General features: G+C 34.6%; 3 protein-coding genes across 4 annotated transcripts; 1 reads left to right on the plus strand and 2 right to left on the minus strand.

The window, feature by feature from the left end:
* The first annotated feature begins 80 nt into the window (after positions 1–80).
* On the plus strand, positions 81–5,815 carry LOC120334251 (cellular tumor antigen p53-like). The gene is made up of 10 exons (XM_039401723.2): positions 81–774; positions 1,204–1,439; positions 1,540–1,618; positions 1,877–2,054; positions 2,781–2,908; positions 3,320–3,429; positions 3,687–3,850; positions 4,222–4,313; positions 4,494–4,627; positions 5,215–5,815. The coding sequence occupies exons 1-10, from the start codon at positions 742–744 to the stop codon at positions 5,336–5,338; spliced, it is 1,278 nt and encodes a 425-aa protein (XP_039257657.2). The 5' UTR covers positions 81–741; the 3' UTR covers positions 5,339–5,815.
* Positions 5,816–9,520: 3,705 nt separating this feature from the next.
* LOC120334270 (cell division control protein 42 homolog) lies at positions 9,521–16,293 on the minus strand. The gene is made up of 3 exons (XM_039401748.2): positions 15,970–16,293; positions 11,946–12,157; positions 9,521–10,905 (listed from the first exon to the last, which is right to left on the minus strand). Exons 1-3 carry the CDS (start codon positions 16,124–16,126, stop codon positions 10,657–10,659), a joined length of 618 nt encoding a protein of 205 aa, XP_039257682.1. The 5' UTR covers positions 16,127–16,293; the 3' UTR covers positions 9,521–10,656.
* A 2,509-nt stretch (positions 16,294–18,802) lies between these two features.
* On the minus strand, positions 18,803–23,785 carry LOC120334256 (uncharacterized). Of its 2 annotated transcripts, XM_078109465.1 has the most exons (6): positions 23,610–23,785; positions 23,437–23,532; positions 20,864–21,091; positions 20,057–20,164; positions 19,841–19,958; positions 18,803–19,455 (listed from the first exon to the last, which is right to left on the minus strand). In XM_078109465.1, exons 1-6 carry the CDS (start codon positions 23,671–23,673, stop codon positions 19,263–19,265), a joined length of 807 nt encoding a protein of 268 aa, XP_077965591.1. In that variant the 5' UTR covers positions 23,674–23,785; the 3' UTR covers positions 18,803–19,262. The 2 variants fall into 2 exon arrangements, 1 of the variants encoding a protein (XP_077965591.1); XR_013468913.1 differs by lacking the exons at positions 18,803–19,455; positions 19,841–19,958; positions 20,057–20,164 and having other exon boundaries at positions 20,953–21,091; positions 23,293–23,532.
* Between the last annotated feature and the right edge of the window lie 1,897 nt (positions 23,786–25,682).

Genomic DNA, 25,682 nt, shown 5'->3' on the forward strand with positions numbered 1-25,682 from the left:
TGATCCGTTGTGTTTTTGGACCTATAATATATCACTAAATGAGAAGAGTTCAGAATGTTTACAACTTTAACATTAGTATGTTAGCAAATTGCTACGGGGGTCCAATTTTGGCGAGAATTGTCTGATCAAGCATCGTATATTTATATTATTTTTCAGCGAGCATAGTGTAAGAGATGAATATAAGTAAATATTGGGTGTTATTTTCCATCAAAAAGTTTTTATTTTACCAGTACGAAGTTTAAATCTCCAAATTACTTGAATTTGTCTTTGTTTATTTTTTATCACTTTCCCTTTAAAACCGTTGGCCATAAATCCTCTTCAAATCTATTGTTTGGAATAATAACTCGCCGAGTTTGTAGTTAAATATGCTATTGAGAGAAAAGCTAATAGAAGTGCCGTTACAGCTTAGGTCAGTTTTATGGCGTGGGCCGAAGAATCGAACGTAATTCCTTATAACCTCCAAGAAACCGTTTTATTATTATAGCTAACCTATTGTGTGTGTAATGACAGCACGAACGAAAGTTTCTTATCCAAATATATTTAAAATATATACATACATATTTAATATTGAATAAAATCTGGGATAATTGTTAGCTCAGCCAACGGCCGCCTTTGTTATACATCGCCTCGGAGATTTAAAGATCCATGTCACCTACATAAGAAATGTACTGAGGAAAAAATTTTCGTGGGCAGGTTTTCGTTTGAGGGCAAGCCTGGCAAAGTATTCAGATCCAGACAAACATGTCCCAACTGGTTATTCAGAACGACATGACGGTAAGAAGATTTGTATTTTATATTGTGAATACGAGGGCTAATGTTAGGCTACGTCTCCTTCGCGCTTTAGACGTGTTTAGGCGTAGGCTGTTTTTGTCAATTTTGTGTTCAGGTAGGGTATGCTTAGTTTTATCAGCGTAACGCATATCTTTAGGCTAGATTTCAAAGTGATTGGTGCAATTTGTTGGAGCCGAGACAAAATTTGATAAAGGAAACATTTTAGGTTATCGAGCATATAACTATTCTATATTCAAGTGGCTAATAGCAAGAAGCCTTGTTTTGAAAGTCAGGAAAAATTACACTTTTGAAGATTGGAGATGTTTGATAATACTGCCCAGAAACACTATTTCAGCTAAATTTCAAAATTTTGTCAGTGGCACATTTCACATGTGATGTACCACAATTAATTCATTTTCTTCCGACCTTCAGAACGTATTTTCAAACAACGACAGTGCTTTAAGTGCAATCGCTGCTTTTGCTAGCCAATCATCAACGTTGGACGGGCAAGATCATCATGCACAGCATACTGCGGCAGCTCAAAATGTCTATGTTCATACTAGTAGCCCCAACACGGGTGACCCGGCCGTTACAACTCACAGTCCTTACACCCCAGGACCCCCATTTGAGTATCAAATGCCACAAGAAAAAATGGTACTTCCCGTGAAGTAAGTGTTTTTCAGTTATAGATAAATCAATATTTAATTTCATTGATCTTAATCAGAAGTTAAAATTTTTAAGTTTAACACTGACCTTTTTTGTTGGCAGCGATTACCCAGGCGATTATGGATTTGAAATATATTTTGGAGAGAAGACACCATCCGCTCCAAAAAATGCACAATATACGGTAAATATCTTTCTGTATTGTATGGATTGTTATTTAATATTGAAATCCATATTTTAATTTCAATTTTATCTTAAAATTTGACGTAATGTTTCAAGTGATAGACAAATTTTTGTATATTTTAGCTGGCATTAGTTCTCAGCTGATAAAAATTTCCTTGAAAAATTTCAAATAATATATTACGGTCTCATGTTTTTATATCTATAATCACGGGGCCACAAAACTCTAAAATGCTCTAATTTGCTATATTTTTTCATACAGCATTCTTCAATTCTCAATAAACTATTTGTAAAAATGAACGTTACCTGCCCAATACATTTCAAGTGTAATGTTCCTCCTCCTCAAGGATGTATTATTAAAGCAACACCGATATTTAAACGAGCGCAACATATCAAAGACATTGTAACGAGATGCCCGAACCATAAAATCACAGATACAGGTTCGTTCAATTTTGATTGCATCTTCGCAAAACGATCAGTAGGTTATTTATTGGATTCGCTAGGTAGATATCTCCGGTTTTTAAAATCCTGGTTGAAACTTCTCTTTGTAATCAAACCCTGTTCAATTACACATTATCTATTGAAAACTAATAAATGTTTAACCGGTGAAAGAATGACTGGAACAATTTCTAAATTGTAGTAGAATTGCTAGTAATACACGACAAAGATTACATGTATTTTGTTCTGATGGAATTTCAATATGAAGAATAAAATTCTTGTTCAAGTGTAATGAATGATATTTAAGATCATGTGTAATCGGGACTTATTTGCACTCCAATATCCGTGACTTTTCCAACTTCAAGTCCCAAATATTTTATCTTGTTGATACAATAAACTACAATCTGACAACGACTGTTTTCAGTTGAAAACAACCTTTAACCTTCACAGAGTTTAAAATGCCAAGTCATGTCCCCCACAAAGCAATATTTTCCAACTATACAAACAATGTTCTTTACGCTTTTCAAGTAAGCAAACAGTCGTTGTCATTGATAGCTTTAATATTAGAAATTGTCTGGCAACGGCAATTTGTGTTTGATGGGATGGTTTGCAAGTGTTTGCAGCGACTCAGCCAACAACAAAAATATTGTAATACTGTATTTCAAAACTACAAATTTTAAATTTCAATATTGGCTACTTGGATTAATTTAATATATTCATGTTTTCAGGAACTCCAAATCATATTCCCGTGAACCATTTAATACGCGTAGAAATGCCTACCGGTCGCCATAATGTGCAGTATAACTACGGTGCAGATGGAAGAGAGAGTGTATCAGTATTATATGAAAATCCACAGGTATGTCAATAATTTATCAATTTTTTACATACAAATCGGTAGATCGTAGATTGTGTGGTTTCTTAAAAAAATAAATATTTGGTACATCATGAAAATTATTAAACAATCTGGATTAAAATATATATTTTGTAGCAAAATCAAACGTCAAAAAATCAAAATTGTTTTGCGCAATGGACAAATAATTCAGTCTATTTATAAAAGAAATAACAACTGTATATCATAAATGCATGATTTCCAAACTAAACCATGTTTTGGTGTCTTACTTGAGCATTTGAATTTTACGTGTTTTTTGTCGCTATACTGTCGAATTTTTCTCGCCCTCTTCTATATATTTAGTGCAATGTGGTCTCAGAGAAACGTATTTTGTTATTCACACAAATATACAGTAATATGCTATGTTTATATTTCAAGGTTGGAACAGAATACAGCACAGTATTATTCAAATTTATGTGTTTGTCAAGTTGTGTGGGCGGAATAAACAGAAGACCTCTTATGTTGGTGTTTACGTTTGAGAATATGGAGTGAGTTGATGCTACCGTTGCTTTTCTTGTGTATACAAAATTTTTGAAATGTTTATTTTAACAAATTTGAATTGTCCAATAAAATTTCAATTTAGATGATTGGATAACTGGACAATTTATTAATTTTAGTTGTTTTTCCCTGTGTTTGAAATGTTTTGAGAAGTTCTTAAGTTGTGGTTAGAACTATATTGTTCTTTAATCAATTATTTAGTAATTTTTGATTCGTTTTTTTATTGATTATCAAACTATTTTCACAGAGGTCAAGTTTTAGGCAGAAGGGCTGTGGAAATGCGTGTTTGTTCATGTCCCGGAAGAGATCGTGCCCAAGAAGAAAAGCGTGTCATGAGGAGAGACACTCTCACTCATGGACAATGCAAAAGAGAGGAACAGAATTGTGATATTCCAGAAATTCGCGAACGAAGTGAGTACATATCGAAATATATATATATATATATATATATATATATAGACAGAGAGAGAGAGAGCGAAAATGTCAATTTATTTCAATTTTTTTTATAAAAATCGGACAAAAAATAGGAACACGTCGGATCTTTACCTATATAAAATTAAAATTGTTGGTTTAAATTGACCGAACAGATACGCACGATCAACAAATTAATCCAGTCCGTGACTACGCCAATACATGTTCCACCGAAAATTTCCAGTAGATCCAGAAAACTGTCTGATCGTAATGTCAAGTCCAAATTATCCGAATTACATTTATTACACTTACAAAACGGTAAAAACAAAACTCGTTGTGGGCATACTCTTTCATATTTTTGTTCATTTCAGATACAGAAACAGTTGTTTCACCAGTTTCAAGCTTACTCGGAAAACGAAGAAGACAAAATGGAGATCCGGAATCGGAAGAATATTTTTTAAAGGTTTGTTTCTTTGTTATATAACAATAGCGTCCTGATGCATTATCTTAAAAACACTGATTTTTATTTAATCTTGGGCACTCGCGCCACTAATCTTGGGCACTTAATATGACTGTTGACAATGTTACATCTTTGGTAAATATACTTTGTATTCTATTTATGTGTCTATTTATTTTGTTGTAGATTCGTGGGAGAGAAAAGTACGACATCTTGAAGCGAGTTAAGGAAGCTCTTGACTTAATGGAATACGTAGCTCCCCGACAACAAGAATTATATAGAATTCACGAACGAGAAGAAGGCAACAGACTCGTGAGACAGTAAGTGGATTTTAGATAACATTGTTCGATTGATATTGCACTTGACTGTAACTCTCAATAATGCTGAAACTTTTTCCACATCGAATTTAAAAACTTTATATACAATTGAGTAAATAATTCTCGTTAATTTGGGAATACAAAAACGGATTTCAAACGCAATTTCTATGCAAAGTAAGAACTTTGCTCGGGTCGATTTCAGATTTCTCCTTTGGCTATAAGATGCCCGCTTGAATAATAACCCCCAAAACGCCATCTACAGTATATATATATATATAGGGTACAGGATAAAAATAAATGTAAATAAAAATCTCTATTTCGCACAATATTAGTCTAAGTTATTCATTTATGTAGCTCCAGCAGAACTATAGTTGTCATATTGATAAGAGTAGCGACAGTATCAATATTTGCTGCAAGACACAGTCAATGCAACAATGCATTCATTTGTCGTGTTGGCATCTGTTCGAAAAATAGCTCATTTAAACCTTTGTTACTATCTGTTGGACTATGTTGGATTAAACTTACATTTTCTCATTTCTTGTTTTTATATAAAGTGTTGCCCAATACAAATCTATATTATTTTTTTTCAGAATAGCAACGAGATTTTTGAAGCGAGAACATGATCAACATTTAAATAAAGGGACAATACTGCAATCCAAACTAATCAATAATAATAGCAGTGGCGGGGGTCACTCATCGAATTTCAAATTTTGAATCGTATTCCAAGAACACATTGTAATCATCCTGTTTTGAAAAAAAATATAATTAAAATTAATATTTTTCACCGCTCCGATATGTATATATATATCGCTTTTGTACGTTGTCTATTTCTTAGTTTTTGATAATATATATTTTTTTGAAATATCAGATATTTTTAAATAAAAAATGGCAATCAGTACTATACATCTGTGACAATTTTGAGATATATTATTTTTTCAGTATTTTTGTTGAAAAAGGTATATTTTCTGAAATATTTGAATACATTATATGTGTGATTTATGAATTTTAATTTGTTTATTGCTTTTACAAAACTTAAATGTTTGATGGGTCGTTTATATATCAGAAAGTATATGATAATGTTATAGACGTGTTTGGGCAATATGTTATTATATTAATGAATGATTTTTGCTGCATATTACATATTAGGATTAATGCAAATAAATAATATATCATATATATAGTAGCGTTCCGCAGTTTTGCTTTCACTGGCGATTAAAAGTCTCTGTCAGAATTAATGCAATTCAATCGATGTTTCCACGATAGTTTACCATGGTAAAATTTCTCATATTTATTACCTGTGCACCTTACCTTGAGTTCTAGTGAGTCTAGTAAAGTTACTATTTCAAGTTAATTATCTCACTTCGAGTTCTAGTCGGTCTAGGTCCTAGTAACTATTTCAAGTTCACCACCTTACCTCGAGTTTTAGTCAGTCTAGTATCTATTTCAAGTCTACCACCTTACCTCGAGTATGGCAAGTATTTCAAGTATATCACCTTACCTCCAGTTCTAGTCAGTCTAGTTGCTAACTCAAGTCTTTCACCCTACCTCGAGTTCTAGTCAGTCCAGTAACTATTTCAAATCTACCACCTTTTCTCGAGTTCTAGTCAGTCTAGTACAGGTATCACCAACCCGTTGCCCACGGGCACCAATTCGCCCGTGAAGACCGCATGAGTCGCCCGCAGGTCTTATCCGAAATAAGCTTAATAACGGCGCTTATTAGTAAGCCACATCAATTAATTTTTGTCATGCTATTCTTGTATAAATCACATATATGTCTGCATGAGGGAACTGGAAATGACACTATCTTAGTTATTGTAACGATCATCCTGATTTGTATTTGACCTCGGTAATGTAAATCTCCGTGAATCAACATTTTCTGACATGAACTTCACCAAGATTAAACACGGAACACGCCTCACTGATGAAGATCTGCAAGATTCGCTCAGAGTTGCAGTGACAAATTACACGCCAGAGTACAACACACTGGTGAAGAATATGAAATGCCAAGTTTCCCACTAACTGACGAGGAAATAGACCAGATTTGTTTGATTTTGGTTTTCTCCTGGTTGCAAATAAGATATTCATAATTTGTTGAAAGTGTTTGTAAAATGTAACATTTGATAGTACAACTGTTAAGTCCATTTTATCTTAGGCTTGTGCAGGGTGTTTGTGAAAAATGTAGGTACATTGGGGTTTCCTGGTATATTACAGTAGTGATCATTTCAGAATCAATTTGAAAAACACTCAGTTTAAAAATGTAAGTATCATTAATATTAATTCATTTGCTATGTTGTAATAATCGTTTATAATTTCCTAAAAAATCTTTGACTTTATCTGTGTCTATATTTGACTAAATACCAGTAATTATCAATAGTTGGGCTTAATCGAGCAAATTGAATTTTGTGTGTGCATTGAACTGGTAGCCCTCGGCTTCGGAAAGGTTGGTGACCCCTGGTATAGTAACTATTTCAAGTCTACCACCTTACCTCGAGTTCTAGTAACTATTCCAAGTCTACCACCTTATCTCGAGTTCTAGTCAGTCCAGTAACTATTTCAAATCTATCACCTTTTCTTAAGTTATATTCAGCCTAGTAACTATTCCAAGTCTACCACCTTACCTTGAGTTCTAGTAACTATTTCAAGTCTACCACCTTTTCTCGAGTTCTAGTCAGTCCAGTAACTATTTCAAGTCTACCACCTTACCTCGAGTTCTAGTCATTCTAGTAACTATTTCAAATCTACCACCTCACCTCGAGTATTAGTCAGTCTAGTAACTATTTCAAGTCTACCACCTTACCTCGAGTTCTAGTCATTCTAGTAACTATTTCAAATCTACCACCTCACCTCGAGTATTAGTCAGTCTAGTAACTATTTCAAGTCTACCACCTTACCTCGAGTATTAGTCAGTCTAGTAATTATTTCAAGTCTATCACCTTACCTCGAGTTCTAGTCATTCTAGTAACTATTTCAAATCTACCACCTCACCTCGAGTATTAGTCAGTCCAGTAACTATTTCAAGTCTACCACCTTTTCTTGAGTTCTAGTCAGTCCAGTAACTATTTCAAGTCTACCACCTTATCGTGAGTTCTAGTCAGTCCAGTAGCTATTTCAAGTCTACCACCTCATCGTGAGTTCTAGTAACTATTTCAAATGTACCACCTTTTTTCGAGTTCTAGTCAGTTCAGTAACTATTTCGAGTCTACCACCTTACCTCGAACTAGTCAGTCTAGTAACTATTTCAAATCTACCACCTTTTCTCTCGAGTTCTAGTCAGTCTAGTAACTATTTCAAATCTACCATTTTCTCTCGAGTTCTACTCAGTCTAGTAACTATTCCAAGTCTACTACCTTACCTCGAGTTCTAGTTAGTCTAGTAACTATTTCAAATCTACCACCTTACCTCCAGTTTAAGTCAGTCTAGTAACTATTTCAAGTCTACCACCTTACCTCGAGTTCTAGTTGGTCTAGTAGCCTAATTATTTCAAGTCTACCACCTTACTTCAAGTTCTAGTTAGTCTAGTAACTATCTCAAATCTACCACCTTACCTCCAGTTCTAGTAAGTCTAGTAACTATTTCAAGTGTATCAGCTTAACTTCAGTCCTAGTCAACCTAGTTGGTAATTCAAGTCTACCACCTTACCTCGAGTTCTAGTTATTCTAGTGCAGCGTTTCCCAAACTGTGTTCCGCGGAACACTAGTGTACCCAAGAGTCTTCCGAGTGTTCCGGGGAAAAAATCTAAATACATTTAAATTGGTCGCCATGGCGATCTAGGGATCGTGAAGTTGTTGCTCAACATCGAGTCACAGTCGACCCAAAGCGGACTAACTATAGTAGTTGCATTTTCGTAATTCAGTAACCGTCGGCCCAGCTTATTGGTTGTTAGTTCATTATCAAGTTTACAGCAATCCTTTTGGTTTTGCCATAGGCAAAAAGTATGTCTAAACTTTAAAGAATGAAGGCAAAAGGTCAACTCTTCTTCCTCCATCTCTCCCTGGTTTTACTTTGAAATGCTGAACAAGTTACTCATGTTCGCTAAACTCGATTCAGCAGGTAAATAAACTGCAGGTCTGCAGTTAATTGCGGCAGGTACTTCTCTATCTCCATTAGACTAACATTACAGGCAAACAGGTGTTCCGCGAGGCGAGATAAAAAGTGTTTCGTGGCCGAAAAAGTTTGGGAAACGCTGAACTAGTGACTATATCAAGTCCACCACCTCACCTCGAGTTTTAGTTAGTCTAGTAACTATTTCAAGTCTACCACCTTACCTCGAGTTCTAGCCAGTCTAGATACTACTAAACTATTTCAAATCTACCACTTTACCTCCAGTTCTAGTCAGTCTATTAACTATTTCAAGTCTATCACCTTACCTCCAGTTTTGGTCAGTCTAGTACTTTTTTGAAGTCCATCACTTTACTTCCGAGTTCTAGTCAATGCAGTGACTATTCCAAGCCCATTACCTTACCGTGGGTCTGTGAGTTCTAGTCAGTCCAGTCACTTCTAATTTAGTGGAAAGTAGAAAGCCCCTTTGGAAAAAGATTCTGGTTATTTAGATCAGATCATTAGTATCTGAAATCTATATGTGACAGCTTAGAGAATCATGTTCTAACCAGTGGTGAGAAGAGAAAATTAAGAAAATAATTCGTTTTAAATCTTTTAAAACCCTAATTTGGTAAAGATGAAATGAAGAAGTTGTAGTAAGTAGGCTGTGTCCAATAGTTCTGAAGCTGCCAGATTTTAAAAGAAATTGAGCTAAATGTTTTACCTTAAAATATTATCTGGTATATATATTCATTAGATACCGTCACTACCTTTTATTTTTTCATTTTAGTTTTTGCAATTGCAGCCAAGCGACAAATTTGAATCTTAAACCATGATATTTTACAAAAATAGTCGGTGTTTATTTGTTCATTTTTTTTTAATTTTATCAAAAACACTAATTTTGCTACGAAAATTTTGAAATAGGTCAAACACGCTCACGTGTTGCCAATAACAAAATTTTCTCGATAATCAGAAATGAAAATGGATAAAAGTGGGAAAATTGAAAAAAGTATCAATAAATAGAGGAATACGAAGAGTACAAGGTGCCATGATATACAGCAAAAATCTTAGATGAACAGCAATATTTATAAAACGTATTTATTCGGACGAGTTGTAATTCGGAATTTGAATACAATAACTGAGTAAAATGCAACAAAACAAGGTTAATGAAGAAGTGCAAGCTATGGATAGACCTTCTGCTTCACTGTGACACTCAAAACTTGAAGGTCACACAACACTTTTAAACGTCTATTTTGTCTAAACGTCTATAAATTTCTTAAAGCAATGCAACGTGTATCCATATGCAAAAGGGGAAAGATTGTTACGATAGGAGACTACATTGACGTGCATAAATCACCGTAATAAAAATGTGATTTTTCTGTGTGTGCAATGTTTGAATATTGTATACAATATAATGTTTGTTCATATTGTTGCCATACAGAAATTTTCTAATAAAAACATGTGTGATGTTTAGTTATTCGCAATATTTCGCAATGATTTTATAATTATAATAATCGCTCCATTTACAGATCAAGTTAGTTATGGCGCTACGAGTCACTTTAACGAGATAAAGCTAGATAAAATCAAGTGGCATAATTTTCAACATTTTCAAAATTTGGGATAAACGCAAATCAACAGCATCCGGGAAAACACTTTGATTTTAGACTAGTAAAGTTTGACAGCGGTCGGTCTAGTGGTTGGAAAGTCAACAACCGCCGCCATTCCTACCCCAACAACAACAACCGAAAGTTCTCTCGTGTTAAAATTGTTTGTATTCTAGATTTTAGCATAAGTCCGACTTTGCCCAACACTCCTGAAAACAATCCTGGAAGAAAAACAAGTCCATGCAATTTTATATAATTGGCAGGAATTACATGTGCTGTTTCACGATAGAAACTGTTGGACCACGCGGGTATCATACAGATCCGATTGATTTGCTCCATATAACATATGAATGGATATTTCCATATTTTGATCATTTCATGTCCCACCTATCAGGATATAGGACAGCAAGTTTTTCGTATACTCCTCTCCTTTTCCGGTGGGTTGAGAATAATGTAAATGCTTTCATCAAAAACGTCCTTAATCCCGACCATTGTCAAAGCTGAACATTCTCGGTAACCCGCTGCTCCGAGTTTTTTGGCTATTTTTTGTCCGATTTCTTTAGATATAACCTTTTGCTTTCTTGAGTGAAGATCTTGTAATACTTTCGGATCATCTCTCAAGTCAATTTGGGTTCCAACCTGTTAACAGAACAAAATAAATATTGGTCGTCTGGTCTGACTGAGCCAATGGCCCTTGGTATCGTCGACACGCATTTGGGCGAATTTTCTTATTCTCAGTACTACTGGTTACCTTGTTTCGGACAAAAACAGGTCTATTGCATTTTGCCAATCTGTTTTATTTATAGTTCAATGCATCGCTTAAGTTACCAGGCATTCACGAAAATAAAATTAAAAGTCCAATTTCATACAAAGAATAAATTAGGCTTAAGTCAAGAATTGGGAATATTTGACACTACTTGTGATAGTTTAGCGGCGTCCATGATATTCTTCAAGCAATAATCCACAGAATCTTTCAGCAAATACACTGACGTAGCGACGTTTTTCAAAATGTAAAGATAACGGCACTTGTGTACCAAGCGAATGAATGATGGCCTAGCTAAAAGACTAAAAATGATGGCTAAAAATGATAGCTAGACCTAATGATAGTGGAAAAGCGGAATGATTAATCATGAACAATGTTTTGCTTTAACTATTGGCATTACAATGCCTTGCTGTGTACGTGCTCATGAGTTTGACCCAATCAAATTGAAAAGCGGTGAAATTGACTTCCGTTCGATTGTAGCAAGAAATTTCAACAATAGGTCGTTCGAACCTTGCAAAAGAGTACATGAACCCTGCAAAACCTTCGTATATTTGCTGTAGGGATATATAACCTTTCTTGAAACCAATAAAACCGACCAGGTCCCAGGGGTACTGCATAATATACGTAGATTTGTAATTGAGTTAGGCCTAGTCAGTCAGCGAGTCTATATTGCGCGCGTGAATTTGTGAGAAGCGTTTGTAGAGCTGCCAAGAGCGGAAGCTGGTAAAGGCCAAGTGTACGGTCCCATAGAATGAACTAGGAATCGTCAATGCAATAATATTCAAACACATAAAAAGGTAGGCGAAAATCACTGACCAAATTTTTGTCTTATAAGCACGGGATTTTGTACTGACAATAATATCAACTGAGCACTGGCCTTGTAATCTGCAGGTTAAAAAATATAGATGGGACTTACCAATAAAAACGGTACATTAGATTTCGTTGCGTGCAATTCTGGAATCCATGTTTCTTTAACATTGTTGTAAGATGATGGTACGACTACAGAAAAACAAACTAAAAATATATCTGCTTTGTTGTAAGAAAGAGGTCGCAAACGATCGTAATCCTCTTGTCCAGCTGTGTCCACAAGTTCCAGAATATATGGAGTTCCATTGACAGTGATATTAGCTGTAGAAAAACATAAATGACAAATGAACTACGAATGCCGTTAAAAAATGTAGTGTCACTCTTTTGCCTCAAAATTATGAAGTAAAGTATCCACCTTTTTTGCTATAGCATGGCTTGACGACATTGTTGTTTTGCTACCATATATAAGAAAATTTATTCTCTGTTTCTACAATTTTATCAATCAATGTCTGGTGATATATGCACATATATGTAAAAAAGTCGACAGCCAGTCTAACGACGGCGGTAGCTTCTCTCTGTATGGATAACAAAAAAAATATGGACACGAAAATATGTCAAGCAACCATAATTGCATTACAAGTTCACTTGCACATCATGAAGCAAAATTTATGCATGCAAAAATTAAGCTCTACCACTGAAGCTGACATTTAAATTATAAGCGAACTTATATAGAGCGTGACATGATCAAACACAAAGTGCGCTGATGCATTTGAAGTAAATAGCTGACTCTAAAATATAACATCATTAACATATTGTACTAAATTTGTTTGCGAAAGTTGGGTATCGTTTTCCACCAATACGGCAAGAATGTTGAAAATCCGAATAATATCGAGAAACAAGCCATAATTTGGGACGATAAAATACACCGATTAATCCTAAACATCATAGATTCATTAGGCTTAATAAATGTAATACTTCAACAAAGTCCCTACAAGATGCTGGACAAATTGTCTCTTTCAAACTCAAACACCTCAGACCCAAAACATGTCAATGTAATTTTAGAATAATACATGTATAGTAAAAATAAAATCAATAATCATAACACAGTCTACGTTACTGGGCTAGGAAATAGCGCGTCATCTTATTTATTACATGTACAACAAAGGAATTCCCACGTGCTTTGCTACCATATTTGGTCAGTTGCTTCATTGTAATAAATTTCAACGTGGGCAGACATTGGCTCGTCGTATGTCGTCATTCTTACAAGGTTTGTGAATGACATTGTCATATTTGTGCAATGAAACCTGACAAAACATTGCGATAAAATGGCATATACTATAAGTTAATAGTTTTTAATGCCATGACAAATTCGAAATCAAATGATTAAATTGTATTAACCTTTTTATATTGCTGTGGCACTTGCTTGTTTTTAAATATTTATGTTTGTACATCTTTGCAATGATGTTGTCTTACACAATGGCCGAAGTTATAGCTCTGGGTTGAACAATGAAAAAGACCAATTACCGACAACGAAATTCATAGCCAGCAAGATGCGACCACGGTTACACCAACGCACTAACGATTAGACCATGCTGCCCCCATTCAGTAGCGTTTAATTGAAAAAATACTGACGATTAGGAAATACATCGCTGAGCTGTGGTGCACACGCACAATAAGGTTTATTATTATTAGTTTGTGTGATCATATCTTGGCAGTTTTACATATAGGTTTGTATTATGACATCACACCGGAATTTAGCACTCATATGTAATCGCTGGCGTTTCACATTATTCACTTGCAAACATTGTTAAGTTAATATGCAAATAAAGAGTCCTGCTGCACACTAACACAAATATATTTCTGTAACGTTTCGTCTGACCAAAATCACTTTTTAGTTTGCGTGTCTTCATCTGTTTTCTGAATGTCATCTTATATATTGACATTGGTCATTGATTCGGATTTTGGCACAAATTCAATAGACCTTCAAAATGAGACTGTAACTCCGCATTCAAAGACAAATTTTTGATATTGTCATGTCGGCGTCAAGCTAATCAATCGTTTATTTGAATATAGATAATTAGATGCAGTCTGGCGAAAAGTTGATAAAATTGAAATCATTGCCAAATACAAAAAAATAAACTAATATTGATTGAAAAGTTCAAAAAAATTGTATATATAAACCTATGTGGTGTAAATCTCGATTCATTCATTTTATACAATACCAAATATTTCAAAATTACAGTAAATTTAACGTAGTATGCTCAAATGTATTAAATGGCCTTTTAATCAATCGCTGACCCGGGAACAATGTCCACCCAAATGGGTATTGATTTAGCATCGCTGTTTGGTACGTTTTCCTAGCGAGAAATTGCTTGTGTCTATTCTTGACCGAAGCGCACACTTGGCTCGGCCAAGTATAATCTATGCCTATTTTCAATGTTGTATCAAGCTTGCTTCGTATTACATTACCAATTTGACTAGTAACGATTTTACATGACTTATACGCATCGCCTAATGATAAGGAAGGCAGCCTGTAGTTTGAAATAAACATTTATTTATGTCCACCGTCTATCACGAATTAGGAAATTTGCTATGTAACTTTTTTGAAAAATGCTAACGATTTTGACAACATTTTTATTGAATAAAACGATGGCGTGAAAATGTTTGATCTATGACGATCTAGGTATCATATATATCATCGCCTAAAGAGAAAAAAAGTGGTCTTACCATTTGCCTAAGCTTCGATTTAATGCCTACTGATTGACTCCCAGCACTTCATTATCATTTATGAAATTCATGTGATTTTTCAATTTAGAAATCGTTGGATATAGAATTCGTTTTTATGGATCACAAACATGTTTAAAAATAAAATTGGTTCAATCGCATTCGCGAAGAAAACTTTATTGCATCGACTTTATTGAACTTAATGATGCAGAATTTTCTCACTTAGGTGATATTTTTCCCAAACACAATGGTTTAAATTATTAAAAATACTCTATGTTTAATATTAACAACTTAGTCTTGTCAAAAGAGGATAAAACGATTCTGGTTGGGTCGAAAAGCTTTACCAGCAGTTACATTTTAAAAGTAGTTGAGAAGAAATCACTAAAATTGTTTAAGTAAAGCTATATTGGCTACGCAGCATGGTGTTTTTTAAGTTGTGGTTTAGTTGTAATTTTTACACAATTATCACCTCAAATACAACTCAAATTGTCGGTCATATTTTTGGCCAAAAATTGCTCAAGGATGAAGCAACGACCATGCTATAAATTATCGAACCAATCCTCATAAACTCCTTGGCAACTGCGGATCTTAATATCCTTTTGAAGGTTCGATATTACCAGTTGATTTTCGCGTTTCAGTTTCAAACACTACTAACCAGTAAATTACCGAACGATATCGGGAATGGATATAAAACATTCAATGGGTTTTCATGACCTGTCAAATTTTACCTTTTCACAAACGTGGTACAAACATGAATTGAACATAATGAAATAAATAAATAACACAGTGATCAATAACTTTTTGATAGAGCGATTGCTATTAAAGATAATCAAAATTAGTAAATTTAACATCAATTTGTACGCTCTGATAGCGAACAACGTCAGTTAACTTATCCAATTATATAAAGATATGAGGATCCTAAATCAAGTTACTGTGAAATCTTGTAAATCTCATATAATTTTTAACTTGGAGATCAATATTTTACAATGATAACAAAAACATAAGTTGGGATTTTAGTATTGAAAATTTAAAGTCGAATGATTTCATTATGTCATGCAATCGCCACAAAAAAATCGTACACTTTGAGCGTGGTTCATGTTTGATCGTATTCAAAACGATTTATACCCAAAGTAACACCTATAAGCTAATGTTTGGGCAATAAAATACGCAACAAGATTATATAAGGGCATCGGAATGCGTGTAACTATTTTGTCGAACATGGGGTTTTTTATTTGCTTTTTCTTCATGTTGACATTAAAGTTTTATTTTGGAACTGAAGAATTTTTAGAAACTGGTTAATTTTATAATAATGTGACATCATACACCCGTACCGTTTATTACGTCATTTGCAATCTGCTTCATTTTAAATTTTATGTTAATGTGGTGTCGGTTACAATAAAGATATTTACCTGCGTATTGGTCTAAGATGGTCGGCACGTATTCATCTGGGAATCCGCCTTGGCTGTAGCTGAGAAGCATACTAGTTTTTCCCACGGCTCCATCCCCAACGGTCACGCATCGGAGCATACTTGCCATTTTATCTTTATCTATTTTGTTGTCATTCATTCATGCATGTACGGATGCTGAATATCCTGATCAATTGTATTCTTTTATGCTCAAAGTCTATTCATACACTTTACAGTATACAAGTTACTGTTAATGCTCCGGGCATAAAAATAACTCTTTGGCATATGCGAACATTATAATCTACCCTGAATAAAATTGAAAACAGCTGTTGAAGCGATGTTCAGATTTCTCTGCAACAATCAATACAGATTTTTTATATCAAATTTGATATTTTACATACCATAACACGGCTCAAATACTGACATTTATAAAATGAAAGTCATGGTGTAGAATTGAAATGTTATATCAAATTCCGCTAACGTTACGCTACCTTCGTTTTAATTATGTCTAGATTTTTTCACACCAATTCAAACTGAAGTATCTGTTGCTTGGTGGTCAGAGCAAGCAAGCTACACTGCTTAGGGCGTCGTGAAATGAGCGCGAGACACACACAATCACGAGCCTTTAACTTATGCATGCTTTGTGGCGCGGCTATGCTGGCTCTTTATTGAAGTATTCCGTTCATTAGTGACACGAATTTCAAATTTACAGACATTCGGACTTAGCTACAATCAGAAAAGATAATCCGTCTTACGCAAAACCCTGCCTGCGGCCAACGCTTAGCCTCCTAATCAGCGTACTGAACGATACAGTAGCCTGCACTGAAATGCAATACTGCTGAGCCGCTCCGAGGAAGCGAATCGGATATTACATCATCGAGACAGCAAGGATATCATAAAGGCATCATAAAGCTTTCAACGCCTCAGTCAACGTAGGATATAAGCCTAAACAAGAGGTGTCTGCTAATCGCGTTGACCGCGTACATGTAGCGTCTGGTGGACTAATTAGTCACAGTCTTATGATCTGCGTTTGCCTGTTAAAACAATTTAATGTACACGAGAAGCGTGATAGGCCTTAGCTGCCTGCACAAATAATTTAATTACGGTTATTTGGAATAAGAGCTGCCTTATATCGACATGACCGCCATGCTTGACGTATTTCCCTGTTTCGATTTGGAATAATTGTCCTGGTTGCCAAAGATTGGATTATACGTTAAGCGCGCTCGCACCATGATACACGGTACGGCCATGTATGTTACGTAGTAACAGATTTGTCACCAGCGTCATATCCCATGTTTTAAAATACAATGACATCTGCGGTGATGACGTCACTGACACAAACTGTTGTTATTCTGATATTAAATCATGTTGCAGTATAGTTAGCTTATTAAAGGACATACTTGATATGTCGGTGGTAAAAATTGTTGCGATGAAAGATTAAACCAAGGTCGAATGTTAGAATACAAAAAGAAAATCACCACGACACGCTTCCTTGAAAAATATTGCCCGGTTCATTTTCTCAAATCTAACGATAAATGGAATTTCCATTTCTAACAAGTGAGTAAGTAATGCACTTCTTGTTAGTTAATTAAGTTTCAATATACATACTTTATGTAGTATAGAAAGATAACACCAGATTTCTGTTTCTTCGCAAACAGCAAGCGACAATTTTCACCGCGGGTTATGCTCACTATATATATTTTTGCTGATTACAATTCACAATGGAGCTTTCACTCAATATTGCTGCTCTATCTATACAACACATACCAATCGAAATTGATTAATACTATGTCGCCGTGGCCACAAATAGTAGCCGACTGCGAAGAGCCGTTCTTTATTGTTCCATTTGGAATGTATATTTTGGTATTATTTCTTTTGAGTTGTTTTTCGTATTGAGTTTGAATTGTTGTATCACTATAAGTAACATTTTAAAATTTTTTTTTAATAATTTTACTACCAAATTACTACTTCCCCCTATTGCTGCAGTGCCACTTTGGCCCGATTCTTACACATTTCTCAAGGGGAAGGGGTTGTTATTTATTGAACGGGTCCTGAAAGACAGAAAATCATGAGAGGAAAAAGGATAGAACTGCGAAATTGAATTACATTCGATTATCTTATCGAAACCGCAAAATCTTTTCCGTGCTTCCAGTATCTTGTACGTAAAATCCAGCTTTCAAAAGTATGTTCTCGATCATGCGCTCAACCATCGAATCCGTCCAACCATTATTTCACTGGTAGGGCCTCTTCATTTGGGGCATTTGACACAGTCCAAATCGCAAATTTGTTAATATTTACAGGATGATAACATAAATAACTGACAACCATCTCTGCTATCAATGACTTGAAGTACGTTAAATGACTTCTCAATGCAAAAGGAACAAAGTCTTTATAATTATGTCGTAATAGGCTACTCGTAGCGGTACTATTTATACCTATATATTCTATATTTAACCAACAGCATTTCTACTGGGTATGTATCATTTGGATTTTTTTTGACTTTTCAAGTATGTTTTGTGGTAATACAACCGAGATTGCGTCAACATAAACTTGAACTAAAATTAATTTACCCCCCCCTCCCCATTATTTGGAGTCAAAAATAGATAAATTATGAGTAACTGCGGAGGAAACTTTCACCACTCAATGAAAACAGTCAATGCAGCAAGTGTTGACTGATATACTTTGAGATAAGTATATCTGTAGTATTTCTATGGTATTGCACGAACACTGAATTACGCCACAGTCTACACCGAGTGGTAACGCCAAATATTTATTTAGGCGAGTACTATTCAATAATACGAATCCACTGGTTCAAAAATTTCTCTAGGGTGTCCGGTGTAAAAAAGTTCGACAATAATATATCATCAATTACTGAAAATATGCGATCAGTCAGAAGTGAATAGTATATGGGTGAAAATACTAAAAGTAGCAATAAAGATCGTTTTTCTGGCACAGTATCATAAAAATAGTCTCATAGTTATTGTTTCAACATGAAAAAAAAATTTTTGACACTCAGAAAGATATGATAAAACAAATGAAACTCCAAAATTAGCAATAGCCTGCAAGCTTGATATCACTATGTATATTGGATAAAGATAGCTATAGAAATAGAATTGACACTTCTTGTATAGTTTTACAGTGACAAATAGGCTTTTAAATAAACAACATTTTTAATATTTAGCAATCCCTCTTTTTATTGAATTAGGAATGCTGTGCTAACATAGGCCAGGTTAGTTAAACAGTATTTTCGATTAACGCCAGTTTACTACAGAAAACATAATCCTATCTCCTTTTTTCTATAACGCATTATATAATTCATTATCTACAACTAATTTCTCGTCTGAAACACTACGTTTATTTTTCTTTTGTTTGTTGACTTCGCTGTATATAGGAATATCGTTGACTTCTTCTACTGGAGAATCGTTATTTGATATGTCGTTCAAATCAATGGTTTTGCTTTTCTTCAACTTCTGATGTGTTGTATGGAGCCTAAATTGAAAGTATCAGTACAATGAATTATGAAGTACATACATTTTAAAGTACAGCAATATAGGTGTCAAACTATCCACAGCCATAAATTGACATTTTTACATTTTTGTTTTCATTGAATGTAACTTCGGGTTTTTATCAAGCAAAAATTTAGACGTCCTTTTGAAAAAATATTGAGTTTAACAGTTTTATTCATCTTACACTTATGAAAAGTAAACCTGTTCGCGATATGAACAATTACTTTCCTCATAATGTCTTGATGCAATTCATCACTATATATATATATATATATACAGAAGTTGATTTCAAATATTTTTATAGTGAAGAAAGCGAAGAATACCTTATCATCTGTTAAATATTCTTAGTTTATTTATTTCACTCATACCTTACAGCCGATAGTATCAATGCAATCGCTAAGATTCCACATAGGATCCCAAGAATAATGACAACGAGGCTTTCAGTTGTTTGTCCTTTACTGTTTTCGTAAACGACATGGTTCACCCCTGCTCAAAATAATACATTTTCTTAATATTTTGTTTGATATGATTATAGCTTTAATGTCTATTCTTACACTTTGTTTAATGTCTATTCTTACACTTACGTCCAAGAGTAACGGTAGCGGCTGCGTTAAGTGAAAATTGAGATGTACCTCTGGTAGCTTGATCGGGTTTCTGCGTTGAGCTTATAAATGCGGCATCGGTGGTTGATACTGCAAACGATTTATTAAATTCATTCACATTTGGAGTTATAATGCAGGAGTGAATATTATCTGGATTGGAGATTAATTTTGCGAGCATGAAATTCGTATCTTTCCGTAATTAAGCTATCAGGTTCATCTCATTATTAACCAAAAGTGACCAATAGTCTTCGAGTAGATAGGCACATTGTTGGGAATACAACACCCTCGGTTGGGTAATAAATTGCTAATATGCTCCCAGTACAGAGAAGCATGTGTGGTGTTTGTTAGGAATAAAAATATTAGCGTTGCTGCATGCTTTTTCTGTAGTTATGTATACCCATGCACCACAATCAGTTTTGGGTATCCACATCCACAATTCTACATTGAAATTACCACTTTTAAAGACTTTTTAGCCCATTGTAGGTATTTTTGGGGAGTAAAATATTTTCAGCTTAAAATTTGCTTAGAGATAGATGAGTGAATAGGGAGAGCAAGACCTCATTGGAATTTTCGGCAATAGTGACTACCACTACCAGAGCACTTTTGCAGTGTATTTGTGTCAAAATATACCAGAGTCCAAATTAATTTGCACAATAGGAAATATGTCTGTACGTAAATTATCTGAAGATAACAAGTTTGTGCGTCATTTTGTTGTCGATAGCTTTTTTACCTCACTCTCTTTTATCGCAACCTAACCTCTAGATTACGTTAGAATAATTTAATGATCACCTGAGTCATTATTATAAGCAACGTAGCTGTATTTTATTTTGAATATGTGCCAATCTTTGTAATCATGATTGTCGCTTTCGAACAAAACTTTTGGAGGATATGCGTCTTTTCCGGTGAACCAAATCTTGTGTGTACATGTGGTAGTAGCATTGTGAAGGATTTCACAATCAATTTTGTCAGGTTTAAATATAAAGCAAACACCTGGTTGGAAGTCACATATGTTCTGACCTGTTTCGAAAAAAAATTTGTAAGATCACATACATTATTCAAAAAAATAAGGTAAAATTTTTGCTAGTTTCATAATATGTTGATTATGCCATAACTTACTTGTCGAGAAATGTAGCGTGGATGCAATTTGGATGCCATTGACTTCTTTATTATAAATTACAGACAGCTTCATAGGTGACCCATAGGGCTGGGCATTTTAATCGAAACGAAATTTTGCTTTCGAAACGAAATCGAAACGAAACACACGTTTGTCACAGACAGTGAAACATGTCACCAATATTACCCAACGAATTTATTGTACCGTATATATACTGGCCACGGTACATATTTTCCAGAATTAAAACTACAAAAAGGAAGCACTGGTGGCTAATTCGTAAGCATGAACCGATAATGATAATTCCACAAACGTTTCTGCTTAATGACAAAGCAGTGACCAAATGGCACCAGAATAATACGAATTACGTCATTGTTAGAGATGGGGCTCACAAGCAGCATAGCATATGGGGCTCTTAACGTATCAATGCTCATTTTCTATTTTATCCGACGCCACAGATCCTCTTGATCCAGTACATTGTAAAAAATATTTTTTAATCTGAATTCCGAATACATTCTAAACTCCAGGAACATAGGAAATGGGCTTTCATGATATTATCGGTGAGTGAAATTAGTTATTTTTGCTCTAGGGAAATGGACTTAATTAATAAACATTACAGTAGTTATGAATTGTGGCCTATCTTGACCAGCACAGAAAAAAGAACAACTAGGCGCCCAGAGAAATGTTTTAAATTATACGGTAAAATTAACATTAACTCATTGACTGTTTATCGTCAACGTGACATCGACCTCGTTCAACTAAATTTCGCCACAATTATCCCTTCCCACAAATATTGACTATTGTGCTACTGGGGGGAATTGATTTTTATTTTGCTTATAACGCGATCATCGTCGTAATGAAATGAGTGGACCCGATTCACAAATTTCCATCCGCCAATGACGGAGAATTAAGACTGAAAATCGTGTTTTATTTTTCTTCAAGGCAGCTCTGTGATTTAAATATTTCATGTCGACTGTTGTGGTTTTAGTATTGTTTTTAAGTTAATACCACAAACTTGAACTGAACGATATTATTATTAACGACGGCAGTCTAACAATAAAATCTGCGATATATACTAAATAATATTTAAGAGCTATTTCCTATGAGGTAAATGCAAGAAATGCTCGGTCATTATCAAAACTAAGGATGAAAAAGAATAATTACGACAAAATTTGATTTTATATTTATTGCCGCGCTAACACAGACTATCTCGACAATGTTGAAATATACGATAATAATTGTAAAATATTTTCAATCAAAAACTTCCCCGATAAGTTATACTGCAAGTCGGCGCTGACTTGAATCATTTCATGTCGACAGTCATTTATTGCGCGTCGCAAAGAGTGTCTTCGATTACGATAAAACATAAAAAATGAAATAATTGTGAAATGTTTTCAATCAAACCGCGGACGGCGGCGCTAGGACTTGTGTGCGATATTCAATATTCTTATAAACACTAAAAACGATATTTGAGAGTCGCAATATTCGAATGAATTCGGATATTAATTTCGAATTGGACATCGCTGAATAATACCTTGACTGATTTCTGGTTGCATTTGCTATGACGTCATAATATCCGTTTCGGAAGTCGAATGAGCGCCGTTTCGACATATCAGTGTTTCGAAACGTATCGAAACAGTGTTTCGAAACGCCCAGCCCTAGTGACCCATTGGTTTAGCAGTACATCAAATAGCCTGAAAAACCTAGAGGTCGAGACAACATCAACGGCGATTTCTTAGTATTTGTTTCATCTGTTCTGGGAATAATTGACAATACTAAATGAATGACAGCTCACAGCTATCTGGGTATGTCGACTGACATTTATTTTCTTTGGGACAAGCTGCGAAGCTCAGAAAAAGAAAGTTTGTTAATGTAACTGTACAAGTACAACAAAGAAAAATTTTGTTGGTGAAAAACACTCGAAGCCAATTGTGAGCCAATTCTATTTGATATTGGTCTAACAGAAAGAGGATGCCTACCTACAGGAGTGCCAAAGTAAAATCTTGCGAGATAATTTGATTCCCCTTTTCTTCAACGAAAATCTTTATGTGAAATATGGTATATAACTGTGGAATAAAGTAGGCCAACGGAAATATATCAAACAAACCATTTAAGCTCAGTCGTACGCTATACCACCATTATTCATCTCTGTGTTTTGCAACTAATTTCATTTTATCTATTTTCAAGATGATTGCTTCTCCCTTGGATGTCGACGCGTCGGAAAATTTCCACGAGCAATTTTCGTTCTTACTTTTTTGATAAGGTGGTGTTGATATATATCCTTCAGTATTGTTTAGATACAAATTTTCAAGACTGCAATATCCTCTGGAACAATTTGTCAAATAGGCTAAATACAACAAAAATATTTGTTTAATATACCCGAATTTCGATTAGAAGTGTATAGTATTGTACGCGTTTACTTACCTAGGATAATATTCGCGTACAAAACGTACTGGGAATACGACATTGCTTTCATTACTGAATACATTAATGATCAAGCTATAGTGCAGTAAAATAAGAATAGTTGTTTTCAATTTTTTTTTGTATGTGGAACCACCGTAGTAAAAATTAGTCTGTTAGATCTATAACGTTCACGACCCCTTTTTCTATCCCTGAAATAATGATATACAAAAATTACGCAGCAAAGTAAGTTTCGGCATCTTTTATCAAGTTGTCTACAATTTCTTCCTACCTTCTATCCTAATATATAAGCTTTCATTTCAAATTTGAATGTAAATGATGCGTGAGATATTTATATCTGTCCCCCATGGATCATCGACATGACTATGTTGTTTAGTAATATATTAACCTTGCTCAGTTTGGATGATTCATCAGTTTTCATGAAGTGACTTCCTCTGCATCAATTTCATTTAAGTTCCGTTCAAGACTTTTTTACAATGTACTGATACCGTTTATACTAGGAAGTTTCATTTTTTACCTCTAACTATATTTCTACTTAGACTGCTACATAACTTGTATTTTCTGGATACAAAATGAAGATGCGTTTAACATTTAATCGACTAGTAGTTTGGACTAGTCATTCCATTCGTTTGCACTAATTTTGATCGTGAAATGACGCTTGATGAAGTATCCTGTCTGAGTATGGTCAGTATTGAGTAAACAGTATTGTAACTGGTAACCCTTTGTGCGTATAACCTTTTTCACCAACATTTCAACTAATGCATAGGCTGGATTTTGCTCATTTTTTATATGTTAATATTATCTGGGGATCGTGTACGAACTACGAAGTCATGCTGAGTCGTGGTTTCGGCCGATATATTTTCACTGGGGGAGATTTAACCATCCAAGCTCTGTTCAGTATATAGTCATGTCTTGAAATGAGATGACACTTGTTAAACAGACTGGACACCTAGTTTTATCAAACCCAAACTCAAACCTTAAAACATCAAATGTATGTTTCTGGTGTCCAATCCTGTTTTTGCTTTTGACACTATCATGGGCACTATTTCAGTGCTTAACAGTTAACATGCCACTCGAAACATGACAGAAATGCTCAAATATATGGATACAAAAGTCAAATGATTGCATCATAAAGTTCTCCCAATATGAAATAACCCTATTTTCAACGATTAATTGACCATTTATTATGAACGTCGATTTTACTGAATAAGATATTTATTAGGACTATGCGACTCTAAAATTTCGTAGTAAGACTTGTGGTTTTCCTTGGTACTTAATTAACAAAAGCAACTCACCGGGTTTTACAGTATTCAGTAACCTGAATAAAATTTGCTTATATCTTATATTACAAAAAACCTTTCAGAGCGACTGATTAATAAACATGATATATGTTTTTGCATACTTGTCTGCACAATGCTCACGCTCACTATGTAATGATAATAGCCCACACACCATAGGTTAACAGGAAATAGTGGATGCCTAGTTAAATATTCTGCATCCTTTTAATCCAGGTACGGTATATTGGAACAATTGTTATACCTAACTCTAAAAAGCAAAAACACTTTTATAAAACAGCTCATCATTGCAATATTTATCAATGCATATAGTGGACTATACATAACTTAATTCTAAAATGACATAAGTTTATGAATCGCTTGTGGAGAGACAGTAGATGAGTGGTGTGTTGTTACACTGATAATAATTTTGCTCAACTTGGGAATCATGTTTTTACCGTTTTAATTTCTATTTCATTAGTAAGAGACAAAAGTCTAGAATTCGCTTCACAACTGCAAATTTAGAAACTGACCACGTCTATAACAGTCGTGTATGGAGTATCCATATTCATTCATACCACTAGGAGTGCCATTGAGCATTTCCTTTTCAGCTGGTTTGTCAAACTGCCGTCAATGTGGGATTCGCTTATGTGCAAAGTCATTATTATAGTGTTGTTGTCGTGAGTTAGTGTTTTCGTAACTAGTCAACACTTGCAGTTAATTTTCTGTGTGATTACCACATTTCCGGTAACTCCCGTAGTATGTGCAACTAGATGGCGGGTACCGGAACGTAGTATGTGTA

Source organism: Styela clava, chromosome 15 (genome assembly GCF_964204865.1).
Source record: "Styela clava chromosome 15, kaStyClav1.hap1.2, whole genome shotgun sequence".
NCBI classification, from domain to species: Eukaryota; Metazoa; Chordata; class Ascidiacea; order Stolidobranchia; family Styelidae; genus Styela; species Styela clava.

Bases quoted from the DNA above. Each gene is read 5' to 3' on its own strand.
- LOC120334251 (XM_039401723.2), top strand. From the start codon at position 742: ATGTCCCAACTGGTTATTCAGAACGACATGACG. The intron at 1,440-1,539 runs GTAAGTGTTTTT...TTTTGTTGGCAG, and splicing joins AAAATGGTACTTCCCGTGAA to CGATTACCCAGGCGATTATG. The intron at 4,628-5,214 runs GTAAGTGGATTT...ATTTTTTTTCAG, and splicing joins GGCAACAGACTCGTGAGACA to AATAGCAACGAGATTTTTGA.
- LOC120334256 (XM_078109465.1), bottom strand. From the start codon at position 23,673: ATGTATTCAGTAATGAAAGCAATGTCGTATTCCCAGTACGTTTTGTAC. The intron at 21,092-23,436 runs GTAAGAACGAAA...TTTTCGAAACAG, and splicing joins AACACCACCTTATCAAAAAA to GTCAGAACATATGTGACTTC. The intron at 19,959-20,056 runs GTAAGTGTAAGA...TATTTTGAGCAG, and splicing joins CGCTACCGTTACTCTTGGAC to GGGTGAACCATGTCGTTTAC.
- LOC120334270 (XM_039401748.2), bottom strand. From the start codon at position 16,126: ATGAATGACAACAAAATAGATAAAGATAAAATGGCAAGTATGCTCCGA. The intron at 12,158-15,969 runs GTAAATATCTTT...GTTTTTCTACAG, and splicing joins CATCTTAGACCAATACGCAG to CTAATATCACTGTCAATGGA. The intron at 10,906-11,945 runs GTAAGTCCCATC...TTCTGTTAACAG, and splicing joins CTAATGTACCGTTTTTATTG to GTTGGAACCCAAATTGACTT.